Genomic DNA, 13,716 nt, shown 5'->3' with positions numbered 1-13,716 from the left:
CGGCACAGTACGGTTTGTATTACCACCATTTCTCCTCAACACACATCTTACCTCTGCACTTGGCTCTTCTTCGCTGTTCATAACCACGTACATACGTTCACCACGCTCATGCCGGACCTTCATCCGCTGTATATTGTTTGCAGAACACACACTGATGGACTTTCTCCAATACCCAACTTCTGTTCCAATTTACTTGCCTGGCCTTCTCTGGCCTCTTCATGCTTGCAAAACGTGGCTACTCTGTATCTTAGAGCAACGTCTGTCCTGCACCACCGTTAGAATGAAAACAATCACTTGAAAGCAAGCTGCTCTTTCCGCACTTATTGGTAAAGTAATTTGTGTTGATTTCAAAGAATTAACTATATAAACTGTTACTTTTTGGGGTTCAACCTGGTTGAGTTTATTTTGCTGGTCGGAACAGTGGAACTGGAGAAAAAAAATATATGGTTATATTCAGAATGAAACGATTGGAAAATAATTTTGGTTCCCTCCCAATTCCTGTAGTCTATTCCTGTAGAATTAGTCTTTACGCTAATGCTAGTTAGCATTTATCTCGAAACTACCTCTAACTTCCTTCATATTGGACACAGATACATAAAAAATTATTCCCAAAGTTTATCTGACTCTGGGGAAGTAGACCAAAGGCTTCATTGACAATGTCCCTTTGTGAAGACTTCCATTTTAATGTCATAAAGGAGCCAGGGTAAATTGTCATTTTTATTTCTGCAAGTCTGTAGGTGATTTAATATAAACATTGTGTTGTTGCACAGTTATGGTTCGGTTGGAATTCAAATATTGATTATTGGGACTCCCTAAAAACACACCACTTTGATACAGGTTTGACCAGAAGTGACTTTTCCTAGCAGGTTAGGAGAGCATTTTCGCTAACCCTTTCCCTACTTACTAGCAGGGAGGAAGAGGCGAAGCAGAGGTTTTACTCAGTTGACAAATGTCCACAAAAATAAGCCCACAAAATTAGACATTTTTGTAGAGGTGTCAAATGTGGTCAACAAATGTAGCTAATTTGCTATGTGAGGCTTGATCAAACATACGTTTTGTAAAGGTTAGGTTGTTACAAATGCACTGACATAAGTGGATGCACGTGGCATTTCGGCAAATGTATATTTGAGTTGTGCCTGTTTCATAGAGATAGATAGAGGACTCATCATGGATATAATCAGTTTTAGCATGGACGTTGCCATTGAGGGCTTCCACCCTTGTAAAGTAGTCAAATGGTTGGGGATTCCTATGAGTTGGGAGCAATCAGCCAATGAAGAACGTTCATGCTGTCAAACAGACTATAGTAGCACGGAGTCCTCTACATCTATCTCTATTGTATGTTGTTGTCATGCGTTTCTACCCTCTCATTGGCTAGAATGGTCCCACCTGATCTCGCCTACCTTCCATATTTGTATTTCCATTGTTAGGGCGGTCACTTCACTATCTTGTCAATATAATATACCATCTTTGTTACTAGTCGCCAACGTTCCGGAGTATGTCTTTAACTTCATATCGTAACCTGCTACGACAAAGTAACTTACACTCGTAACTGTATTGAAGTGGTGTGTTTTTAGGGAATCTCATCATTCTTCACTACAAAGAATGCAAAAGTCTCCTTCCGTTTTGTGATCCCCCAACCAGGATATTGATTAACTCCCCCTAGCGGAAGTGCCTGCAGCTCAATAAACTACATCGTTCGTTTGATTAGAGTGAATTTGTGAAAGTTGTTTCCACCGGGAAGGAGCTGCCTGGGAATACACTGTCGACAGCTTTTCTCGCATTTCTTCAGGAGAAATGAGGCGGAAAGAAAAACGTCTACTGCAGTTCGCAGGGTTGCTTATAGCGGCTCTTCTTTTCCTGCCGAACGTTGGTCTGTGGTCATTGTATCGAGATCGAGTCTTTGAGAACTCGCCAGAAATAGTGGAGGGACCGGGTGGCATCCTTCAAATACAGGTAAGGTTGTCTAGTACACGGTTTGGCTGAGTCGCGCTGCAAGTGAAAACACTTATTGACTTGGTGTCACTGACTGTCTGATCACGTTGGAAATGGACGTAGCTAGTTAGCTGCACGCATCTAAAATATCTGCAACATTAACTGTCTAACGTTAGATAGCTTTTTTAACATGTTGACAATGTGAGGCTTTTTGGCAGCAGGTTCTTAAATTGTCAATTGGCTAGCAAGTTTCTACAAGACTAATTAATGTGTTCTTGCTACGTGTGACACTGCTTGTCACCCCCTTTTCAATGACATTAGCTAGTTTGCTAGCAAACTAGTTACGCTACTTTACCAATACATCTCTTCTTTAGGAAAAGGGGCATGTTGTCGCCAAAGTCGAGCTTTTCAGAAGAATGTGGGAGGATAATGCCAGGTAGCTACGCTGGTGGATAGTGAGAAGGCCACGTAGCAGTCAGGAAATAGCTGTGTTACAAGTTAAAGCCTAACGTTCGTTATACGAAAGGAAGTTGTGATGTGCAGCAGACAGTTGTTCACATTGGTTGTTGAGACCCAGCACAAAGATGCTGTTTTGAAATAATATGTTTCTGCGTGGTTCTGTAAGCTATTTTTACTAGTATTCTACTAGCTGCACAAATGATGTCACGTTCGTATGGTAATGAGGAAACCTTCAAAATAAAAGCCCACACTTTATTGTGGATTAGTCATTCAAAAGATGATGATTAATTTTAATCAATGGGCACTTACTGTGCCCTCAAGAATAGGCAATAAGTAACCCAAATCTAACTGGCTGTAGCTCAGGACCTGAAGCAAGGATATGCATATTATTGATACCATTTGAAAGGAAACACTGAAGTTTGTGGAAATGTGAAATTAATGTAGGAGAATATAACACATTAGAGCTGGTAAAAGAAAAACACTTTTTTGTTGTACTGCCTTTGAAATGCAAGACAAAGTCCATGATGTATTATTACAGCTCAGGCACAATTTAGATTTTGGCCACTAGATGGCAGCAGTGAATGTGCAACATTTTAAACTGATCCAATGAACCATTGTATGTATATCTGTTCAAAATAGTGTATCAAGACTGCCCAAATGTGCCTAATTGGTGTTTAATAACTTTTCAAGTGAATAATTGTGCACTCTCCTCAAACAATAGCATGGTATTATTTCATTGTAAAAACTACTGTAAATTGGACAGTGCAGTTAGATTAACAAGAATTTAAGCTTTTTGCCCATATCACATATGTATATTTCCTGGGCAATTTTTTTGTTTGTTACTTACAACCTCATGCTAATCACATTAGCCTATGTTAGCTCAACCGGTCCCGTAGAAGTTAAAGTTGGGTAGGAAATACTCAGTAGGGTCTCTACTAGTCCAGCATGTACTTTCAAGGAGCCTACCATTACTCCTTAAGGTCAATTGTGATACACAATCATAAATCCCTTTACTTTCATATCGCATCAAAATAATTTCATAACGGATAAATATGCACTTTCTGTACACTGTTTTAACCAGCTTTATCACAGTTACTGCCGATTTAGTATTTTTCAGTGACACATTCTGGTGGCCTTCTTTACACACTAGTGTTCGGAGCATACTAGATAGCTAATTAGCACAGGTGGTCCCTCTGTTTAACGTAAACACTCGCTGTAACATGGAGGAATGGCCGTGTGGGAACACTAAAGGGGGGGTATCAATTTAAACTTTTGGTTTTAGAAAATTATTTATTTCTGATAGGAAAGATAAGGTCCTTATGCTTCCAAAACTGTACAGCAAGCGATGGGTGCTAATGTTCAGACAGTTGTGACTCTTAATAAAACACACCAGTACAGAAGAAGCCTTTGTCCAATGACTCTTATGTAATATAATGGACCTGAGAATCATGATCAAGGGCTAGGTCTCTACTAACCAAATTTGTTCTCCACCCCTTCGATAGCCCCCAATGCAAAACACAAATACAGTGGGGCAAAAAAGTATTTAGTCAGCCACCAATTGTGCAAGTTCTCCCACTTAAAAATATGAGAGGCCTGTAATTTTCATCATAGGTACACTTCAACATTGACAGACAAATGAGAAGAAAAAACCCCAGAAAATCACATTGTAGGATTTTTAATGAATTTATTTGCAAATTATGGTGGAAAATAAGTATTTGGTCACCTACAAACAAGCAAGATTTCTGGCTCTCACAGACCTGTAACTTCTTCTTTAAGAGGCTCCTCTGTCCTTCACTTGTTACCTGTATTAATGGCACCTGTTTGAACTTGTTATCAGTATAAAAGACACCGTCCACAACCTCAAACAGTCACACTCCAAACTCCAATTGGTGGCTGACTAAATACTTTTTTGCCCCACTGTATACTGTACATGGAATAGAACTTTCGACCTGTTTCCGCTTCAGTGCGGTGTAAATTACTCAGTAGGGTTTCTGCTAACCAAATATGTATAGTTTTGGAGTGAGACTGTCTTACAGACATGCATTTAGTCCTGCATGTTATATTCATTCCAAAACAATAAATTGATATACTGTTGTGTTGAACATGTTTCTTTTTGGGGGGGGTTGGCTTAGCCTGTTTGCTTCCAGTGTGAAATAGAACGTAATTCCATACTGGATTTTCATATACTCTTGTCTTGCCTTATTGGAGGTGCCAGATGTGATTTGTTTCAGGAAACTGTTGAAGGTCACTACTTGTTTAGCTAGCTACATGTCTATTAGAGGTCAACCGATTATGATTTTTCAATGCCGATACCGATTAATGGAGGACCAAAAAAGCCGATACCGATTAATCGGCCAACTTTTCTTTTTTTTTTTTTTTCAATGTTTAAAAAAAAAATTGTAATAATGACAATTACAACAATACTGAATGAACACTTATTTTAACTTAATATAATACATCAATAAAATCAATTTAGCCTAAAGTAAATAATTAAACTTGTTCAATTTGTTTTAAATAATGCAAAAACGAAGTGTTGGAGAAGAAAGTAAAAGTGCAATATATGCCATGTACGAAATCTAACGTTTCAGTTCCTTGCTCAGAACATGAGAACATATGAAAGCTGGTGGTTCCTTTTAACATGAGTCTTCAATATTCCCAAGTAAGACGTTTTAGGTTGTAGTTATTATAGGAATTATAGGACTATATCCCTCTATACCATTTGTATTTCATTAACCTTTGACTATTGGATGTTCTTATAGGCACTTTAGTATTGCCAGTGTAACAGTATAGCTTCGGTCCCTCTCCTCGCTCCTCCCTGGGCTCGAACCAGGAACACAATGACAATAGCCACCACCGAAGCAGTGTTACCCATGCAGAGCAAGGGGAACAACTACTAGAAGGCTCAGAGCGAGTGACTTTTGAAACGCTATTAGCGCGCGCTAACTAGCAAGCCATTTCACTTCGGTTACACCAGCCTCATCTCGAGAGTTGATATGCTTGAAGTCATAAACAGCGCAATGCTTGACGCACAATGAAGAGGACACGCTAGATAATATCTAGTAATAACTATACATGGTTGAGGATAACTAGTGATTATGATTGATTGTTTTTTATAAGATAAGTTTAATGCTAGCTAGCAACATACCTTGGCTTACTGCATTCGCGTAACAGGCAGTAAGCCAAGGTTCGTCTCCTTGTCGAGTGCAACGAGAGTTTTGCAGACTATTAAGTCATTTGAAAAACATGTTTTATTAAAATTGTATTTCTTTAAGTATAGCCTATGCAATAGCGTTCAACATATCAGTATTTGTTTAAACCTTCAAAAGAAATGCTGGTATAAATAATACAATATACCAAATAAAATACATCAAGTGACCCCCCCCAAATTTTTTTTTTTTTCAATTTAGCATGTCTTTGCAGCGGCACTCTTATTTAGAGTGAAAAAATATCTGTGATCGTGCTGCCAGAATAATATCCTGTTGCTTGGTGCATGGTAATGTTTTTCTTGCCCTGTTGCAGGGTTATTTGGGGTTTTGTGTGAAACAGCTGACATTATTCATGCAATTCTACATGTAAAATTGGTGCACAGTCGTTTTGCAAATTACATTCAGATGTGCTAAGGACTCTCTGCCAGCAAACGCTAGTGGTGAGCCTGGGCCTTTAAATTTGTCCAGGAGGTTATTTAGCCACCAGGCCCTGTCTTGTTTCTGTGTGTATTAGAGCTCAATAGGAGTTAACACGGCCCGTGGAGCGCATCACAAGACCGGCACCAAAGTGCTACCTATCCGAAGGTACAGTATATTGTTTGAGAGCCAGTTAGTGCAGAAAGTCTGGTACACGGGCTATAGGCCCTACGTCTGCTCTGCTGTACTTGTAAATCACGCCTGCCTAACAATGAAAGTGATGCAAATCTGAACTTTTTGTGACCCCCTTCCTCTCATGTGTTAGGTTTAGTAAAGTGAGTCTAGTTGACCTGCTGGCCTTTTTCTTTGTCCTGATGTGCCATTTTATTACATTAAGGTTGAGTAAGAGTTTAGCCTCTGGTTCAATTAAATATTCTCCATTTGACTCTCCTGAAATGTGAATGAGAGGGAAAAAGTTTTATGCTATTATTTCAAGGCTCCAGTACCCTTGGGTTATGTAATTATTTATTTCAGCTTTTATTTCTTTCATCACATTCCCAGTGGATCAGAAGTTTACATACTCAATTAGTATTTGGTAGCATTGGCTTTAAATTGTTTAACTTGGGTCAAACCTTTCGGGTAGCTTCCCACAATAAGTTGGGTGAATTTTGTCCCATTCCTCCTGACAGAGCTGGTGTAACTGAGTCAGGTTTGTAGGCCTCCTTACTCGCACACACTTTTTCAGTTCTGCTGGCAAATGTTCAATGGGATTAAGGTCAGGGCTTTGTGATGGCCACTCCAATACCTTGACTTTGTTGTCCTTAAGCCATTTTCCCACGTGTCTCATCAAAAATGTTTGGGATGGGATGGCTCTGACAGTGAGCAGACGGTGTGTCACCAGTTGAGCTATAAAAGAACAGCGTGAACAGATTTTCTCCCTGGGAGATTCTCAATTGCATACTCCTTTTGTCCTCGCCTCCTTCTCAAAACCCAGGAGGTTAGAGGGGAGGGACCTCTGGCTTTCTCATCCAATGGGTTTTGAGTAGAGGATGCGAGGAGTAGGCAATTTAGATTCTCCCACTGTGCTCACTAACGTTACCTTTTCTGGCGGTTGTGTCATCACGCTTCAACGCAACAGACTGACTGGGAAATTTGGAATGTAACTCGATAACCAACCGGTGTTTGAAATAATGCTGTGGTTGTAGTTGACTAGAAGCAAATAATAGTAGCATGTATGTTTCGTAGCACAAATTATTACACACAAAGTAATTAACGTTAGCTAGCTACGTTAGCATCATATTGAAATGAATGACTAAACACAGAAAGCATCCTACAAATAGAATATCAGAGTTCAGAGCATGATGTCAGACACGTCATATCAGAATGAGTGTTTCATCCAATACCATGTGTGACAGTTGTGAGCAGACAACCACATCCCCTAACCAGCCATTAATCTACTAGTCTGCTTCTCTCCATCCCAGCGCTAGGATAAAGTGACTAAGGGCACAGTTGAAATCGGTGTGGTGGCACATTTGTCTTGCATTGGAATTATATTTAATTTGTCTTAAAGCTATACCAAAAACATAAAGTTAAAATGCTGAGACTCTGAGACCATTGAGTGCTTTTGAAGTTACTGAAGCAAGGCTGTTTTGGTAATGAATATAGGCTACAAGATTGATAGGGTATTTCACCTATTACAGCTGCCTTACCAAGATAATGCAAACTAAATGCTGAAAGTAGTAGCCTAGTTATTCATGCATGCAACAAAAATACTGAATAGCAGTTTGGCTTAGAATATTGACACTAATGCGAATTCAAACAAATGAATGCAAACAGAACAAAACAGCGGCACCAAGTAGGCCTAGTAAACAATATATCAGCTCGATAAATGCAGGACACAATCTATATTTAGGCTAGTTACATTAATAGGAAGCAAATGCCGTATGGCGATCCAAAACACAGTCTAAAGTGAGATGCAGCCATGTCTTGCCAAACAAATAGACCTATAGGTCCGCTTCGGATATGGAAAATCATGCCGCTCATGAGTACAGCGACACATTGGGATATGGCACAATACATTTCTGGATTAAATTCGACCCACTCAATGAATTACACAATGCCAGCCTACAATAAACATTGTTCAGATATGTATTATGTTAATCTCTGAAAATATGAAAAGTATATGCACATTTCAACACCTTTTTGGACCCTCACCAGTTTGCAACCCTGTTTAATAGAGCAGTGCTTCTTCTGAGAGAATGAAAATTTGAACCAGGGAGATGATAGAAAAACTAGCCTATATGAGTGGTGTGGAAAATAGATGGTTTAAACTGTTGTGATTCATTATCCTATGCACAGACACGGTCTCAGTAAGGACGAACCCCCCATTGCAACCTTTAGAAGTTGTCAGCCGAGGTAAAATGTTAATACAGCAACCTCAGGCAGTACATTAAGAGAATCTGAAATATTATTTTGTTTTGAATGTGTTAAGACCTTGGAAGATTAGAAGATTGGAGGGAGCAAGTTGGATGCATTGAGAGCGGAGTCACTCGTTAAAGGCTCATACATTCCACATTATGGCGGGGAGGAAAATACATTTTGTAGTAAAGGCAGAGATGTTTGTTCACTTTGTTGTAAAGCGTTTCCTCCCGTCATTTCCCAGACAAGGCGAGCGTTGACCGCTGCTGGCGGAGGCTGTGCGCCTGCTGCTGCCTACTCTGTATGCCTCGGCGAGCTCCTCAGCCCTGCTAAGAACAAGGGGCCAAATGAGAGGCAGGTGCAGGAAATGTGCAGCCATGGGTTATGATGATGAAAAATGTTGACTCCGTCAACTTGCCTGGTTAAGTAATGAAATGAAGGCAGTGAATGTTGTGGGGATGTTTTTGTATTATTGTAGAGATACTTTTTATGCAGTGTCTGGTGTTGCGCTATTACATTTGTCTCCTACACTGCATATACTGCATGTGTTGTCAGACAAGGAATCACCAGCATCCCTAGTCATCTTGATGTGTATCTGTAAGGATGCACGAAGGGAATTTCTCAGCTGATAAAATATATTTTCTCAACCATTTGATATCAGTGATGTTTGGTTCTTGTTGAAGTAGGTCTACTCTGATTCACTCTTCAACAGTGAAACTTGAGTTTAGGGCTGGCACAATTACCGTATAATCGTGTAACTGACGGTATGGATGAAGACCGTCATTAAAATAAAATAACTGTCAAATATATATTTTTTTATTGTATTTTTTTGTTGTGTGGAACAAACAGCTGACTGAAGACGGGACGGCTGGGCATACCTGTGGTTGAGTCCATTTCTGAGGTAACATGTACTCTTAACGTGATGAAACTGTTGCTCCTTGCTGAAACAACCAAGGTGTTGTAGCAAAGTCTTTGGTTGCCTAGGCAATGCCCCCCTCCCTGCTCCAGCAGCACACATAGAATGAGTCAAATGGACTTGGAACCTCTAACCCTGGTAGACTCACAATGGCTGCCTGGGATTGTCAGTGTTTCCCCTATTAATTTAGCGGTGGACCACTGCTGCTCAATAGTTGCAATCACAACAAAGATGATTAAAAAAAAATATATATATATATATATATTTATGATTCTTGTAATGACTTGAATCAAATCACAGCACATCTTCAGGTGGGCCTTTGCGCTTCAGCAGACAAAGGACAGGAAGGGTGCTCATGTTCAGTAACCTAATTTTCTCTTTTGTTGGGCGTACAAGATCAATTGGGTGTATGTGTGGTCTCTGTTAAATAGCCTGTAGAAATAGGCTATATGGGCTGAGAAGCACAGCGCAGTTGTCTTTAACTTCCAAAATATGATGGGCAATGTTTACTCTGACATTGACTGGAAATAAGTATTGATAACACATGCATTTTACTCTGCTTGCAAATTGCCTTGCACCTAAAAGTTATGCAAAATGTAGCTTAAATCAAGAAAGTGTCCACTCTCCTATATTTCACCCCAACTGTGCTCTTTTAAACTACGTCTACCCTATTGGTTGATGTAGCCCTATAGTACCGATAGCCTAATAAACTCAGCAAAAAAATAAACGTCCTCTCACTGTCAACTGTGTTTATTTTCAGCAAACTTAACATGTGTAAATATTTGTATGAACATAAGATTCAAGAACTGAGACACAAACTGAACAAGTTCCACAGACATGTGACTAACAGAAATGGAGCTGTGGCCACCAGCTGCATTAAGTACTGCAGTGCATCTCCTCCTCATGGACTACACCATATTTGCCAGTTCTTGCTGTGAGATGTTACCCCACTCTTCCATCAAGGCACCTGCAAGTTCCTGGACATTTCTGGGGGGAATGTCCCTAGCCCTCACCCTCCGATCCAACAGATCTTAGCCGTGCTCAATGGGATTGCGATCCAGGCTCTTCGCTGGCCGTGGCAGAACACTGACATTCCTGTCTTGTCGGAAATTGCTCACAGAACGAGTAGTATGGCTGGTGGCATTGTCATGTCAATGAGCCTGCAGGAAGGGTACCACATGAGGGAGGAGGATGTCTTCCCTGTAACGCACAGCGTTGAAATTGCCTGCAATGACAACAAGCTCAGTCTGAGGATGCTGTGACACACCACCCCAGACCATGACAGACCCTCTACCTCCAAATCGATCCCGCTCCAGAGTCCAGGCCTCAGTGTAACGCTCCTTCCTTCGACGATAAACGCAAATCTGACCATCACCCCTAATGAGACAAAACCGTGACTCGTCATTGAAGAGCACTTTTTGCCAGTCCTGTCTGGTCCAGCGACCGTGGGTTTGTGCCCATTGACAACCTTGCTGGTGATGTCTGATGTCTGTTGAGGACCTGCCTTACAACAGGCTTACAGGCCCTCAGTCCAGCCTCTCTCAGCCTATTGCGGACAGTCTGAGCACTGACGGAGGGATTGTGCGTTCCTGGTATAACTCGGGCAATTGTTGTTGCCTTCCTGTACCTGTCCCGCAGGTGTGATGTTTGGATGTACTGATCCTGTGCAGGTGTTACACATGGTCTGCCACTGCAAGGAAGATCAGCAGTCCGTCCTGTCTCCCTGTAGCGCTGTCTTAGGCGTCTCACAGTCGGGACATTGCAATTTATTGCCCTGGCCACATCTGCACTTCTCATGCCTCCTTGCAGCATGCCTAAGGCACATTCACGCAGATGAGCAGGGACCCTGGGCATCTTTCTTTTGGTGTTTTTCAGTCAGTAGAAAGGCCTCTTCAGTGTCCTAAGTTTTCATAACTGTGACCTTGAATCCCTACTCTCTGTAAGCTGTTAGTGTGTTAATGACCATTCCACAGGTGCATGTTCATTATTTGTTTATGGTTCAATGAACAAGCATGGGAAACAGTGTTTAAACCCTTTATAATGATCTGTGAAGTTATTTGGATTTTTACACATTTTCTTTGAAAGACCGGGTCCTTAGTTTGCTTAGTTTGTTGGGCCAGTTGAGGATCTCTGGTATTTTAACCTAATTCTTAGGCAATTTTAGTGACTTTTTTGATCCTGACTAGGGCGGAAAATTTGCTGGCATCAGGGCTGCAAAGCGAGCTGTGTCACATACACATAAAATAAGATTGCAGGACTGCAGTCGGGTTCGGGACCAGTCCTTGCGGGAGCAGGTGGGACAAGAAGTCAGCGGGAGCGAGCGTGATGAAGAAATTAGTTCCATGCAGGTTGCAGACGGAATTCAGACATTAAAACGGAAATCAACAATAATCATTTTTAAAAAGAAAATTCAACAAACTATCAGTGATTTTGTATTTTTCTGTAATTTTATGAAACGGTATTCCCCTCCGCCTACGCACACACCGCACAGACAAACGCATATGTCGACACTTTGTGTTGCCGGTAGCAATTATGCTAATGATAACGTTATTTTGGTAGAGATGGACAGGCTTTCCCTAAAACCTTCTCAATTAAATGTTAACCACAAAGTAGCCTACCTGGCAGAATATCATGATTATTTGCATCGAACCAGTGGCCATTTTGTTTAGCCAACTCCGCAATCACATGAGCGATACAGAAACATCACTAACCAAACAACTCTCACACTAGAGGTTGACACAGGAGTGAAAATTAATTCCTGTCACGTCTTGTCCTGACAAAAAAAAAAATCCTGTTCTGTGTTGATCCCACAACCCTGGAACTTTCCTGTCCCTTCCCGATTTTAAATCACTCCTGTCCGGTCCTGTACTCATTTTTGCGCACAGAAATATGTAGGCTATTGTGTTTGTTTAGGAAGCATTGAAAATAATTTCAGTTATGCAATATGTGACGTGGTTGTCTTCTTTGTTAAATGCACTGACTGTAGGCATAATTCGCTATGGATAAGAGCGTATTCTAAATGACCTAAAATGTATACCAAACAAAAAATATGAATGCCAAATGCAACTATTTCAAATATTTTACTGCATTACAGTTCATCTAAGGAAATCGGTCAATTTTAAACAAATTCATTAGGACCTAATCTATGAGTTTCACATGACTGGGCAGGGTTGCAGCCATGGGTGGGCCTGGGAGGGCATGGGCCCACCCACTGGTGAGCCAGGTCTACGACTGGGCTGGAATGGTTACACGTGGTCTGCGGTTGTGATGCCGGTTGGACGTAGTGCCAAATTCTCTAAAATGGCATTGGAGGCGGCTGACTTGTCTACTAGTTAAATAAAGGTTAAATAAAAAAGTAAAATGGTAGAGAAATTAACATTTACATTTTCTGGTAACAGCTCTGGTGGACATTCCTGCAGTCAACATACCAATTGTATGCCCCCTCAACTTGAGACATCTGTGGTAGAGGTTGACCGATTATGATTTTTCAACGCCGATACCGATTATTGGAGGACCAAAAAAGCTGATACCGATTAATCTGCACTTTTTTTATATATATATTTTATTTATTTGTAATAATGACAATTACAACAACACTGAATTAACACTTATTTTAACTTAATATATACATCAATAAAATCCATTTAGCCTCGAGTAAATAATGAAACATGTTCAATTTGATTTAAATAATGCAAAAACAAAGTGTTGGAGAAGAAAGTAAAAGTGCAATATGTGCTAACGTTTCAGTTCCTTGCTCAGAACATGAGAATATATGAAAGCGGGTGGTTCCTTTTAACACGAGTCTTCAATATTCCCAGGTAAGAAGTTTTAGGTTGTAGTTATTATAGGAATTATAGGACTATTTCCCTCTACCATTTGTATTTCATTAACCTTTGACTATTGGATGTTCTTGTAGGCACTTTAGTATTGCCAGTGTAACAGTATAGCTTCCGACCCTCTCCTCGCTCCTCCCTGGGCTCGAACCAGCAACACAACGACAACAGCCACCCTCGAAGCAGCATTACACATGCAGAGCAAGGGGAACAACTACTAGAAGGCTCAGAGCGAGTGACGTTTGAAACGCTGTTAGCGCGCGCTAACTAGCTAGCCATTTCACTTCGGTTACACCAGCCTCATCTCGAGAGTTGATAGGCTTGAAGTCATAAACAGCGCAATGCTTGACGCACAACAAAGAGCTGCTGGCAAAACGCACGAAAGTGCTGTTTGAAGGAATGTTTACGAGCCTGCTACTGCCTACCACCGCTCAGTCAGATACTTAGATGCGTGTATGCTCAGTCAGATTATATGCAACGCAGGACACGCTAGATAATATCTAGTAATATCATCAACCATGTGTAGTTAACTAGT

General features: G+C 40.7%; 1 protein-coding gene across 1 annotated transcript in view; it reads left to right on the top strand.

The window, feature by feature from the left end:
• The first annotated feature begins 1,434 nt into the window (after positions 1–1,434).
• The window catches only part of LOC110537509 (polypeptide N-acetylgalactosaminyltransferase 10), a 136,926-nt gene continuing 124,644 nt past the window's right edge, over positions 1,435–13,716 (top strand). Inside the window, exon 1 of the mRNA XM_021623602.3 lies at positions 1,435–1,953. Coding sequence (XP_021479277.2) covers positions 1,795–1,953 — 159 coding nt within the window. The 5' untranslated portion in view covers positions 1,435–1,794. The remainder of the gene's footprint in view (positions 1,954–13,716) is intronic.

Source organism: Oncorhynchus mykiss, chromosome 12 (assembly GCF_057628025.1).
Source record: "Oncorhynchus mykiss isolate SJ-2025 chromosome 12, ASM5762802v1, whole genome shotgun sequence".
NCBI classification, from domain to species: Eukaryota; Metazoa; Chordata; class Actinopteri; order Salmoniformes; family Salmonidae; genus Oncorhynchus; species Oncorhynchus mykiss.
The sequence above is the reverse complement of the archived record's forward strand: the minus strand, read 5'-3'. Positions and strand labels throughout refer to the sequence as shown.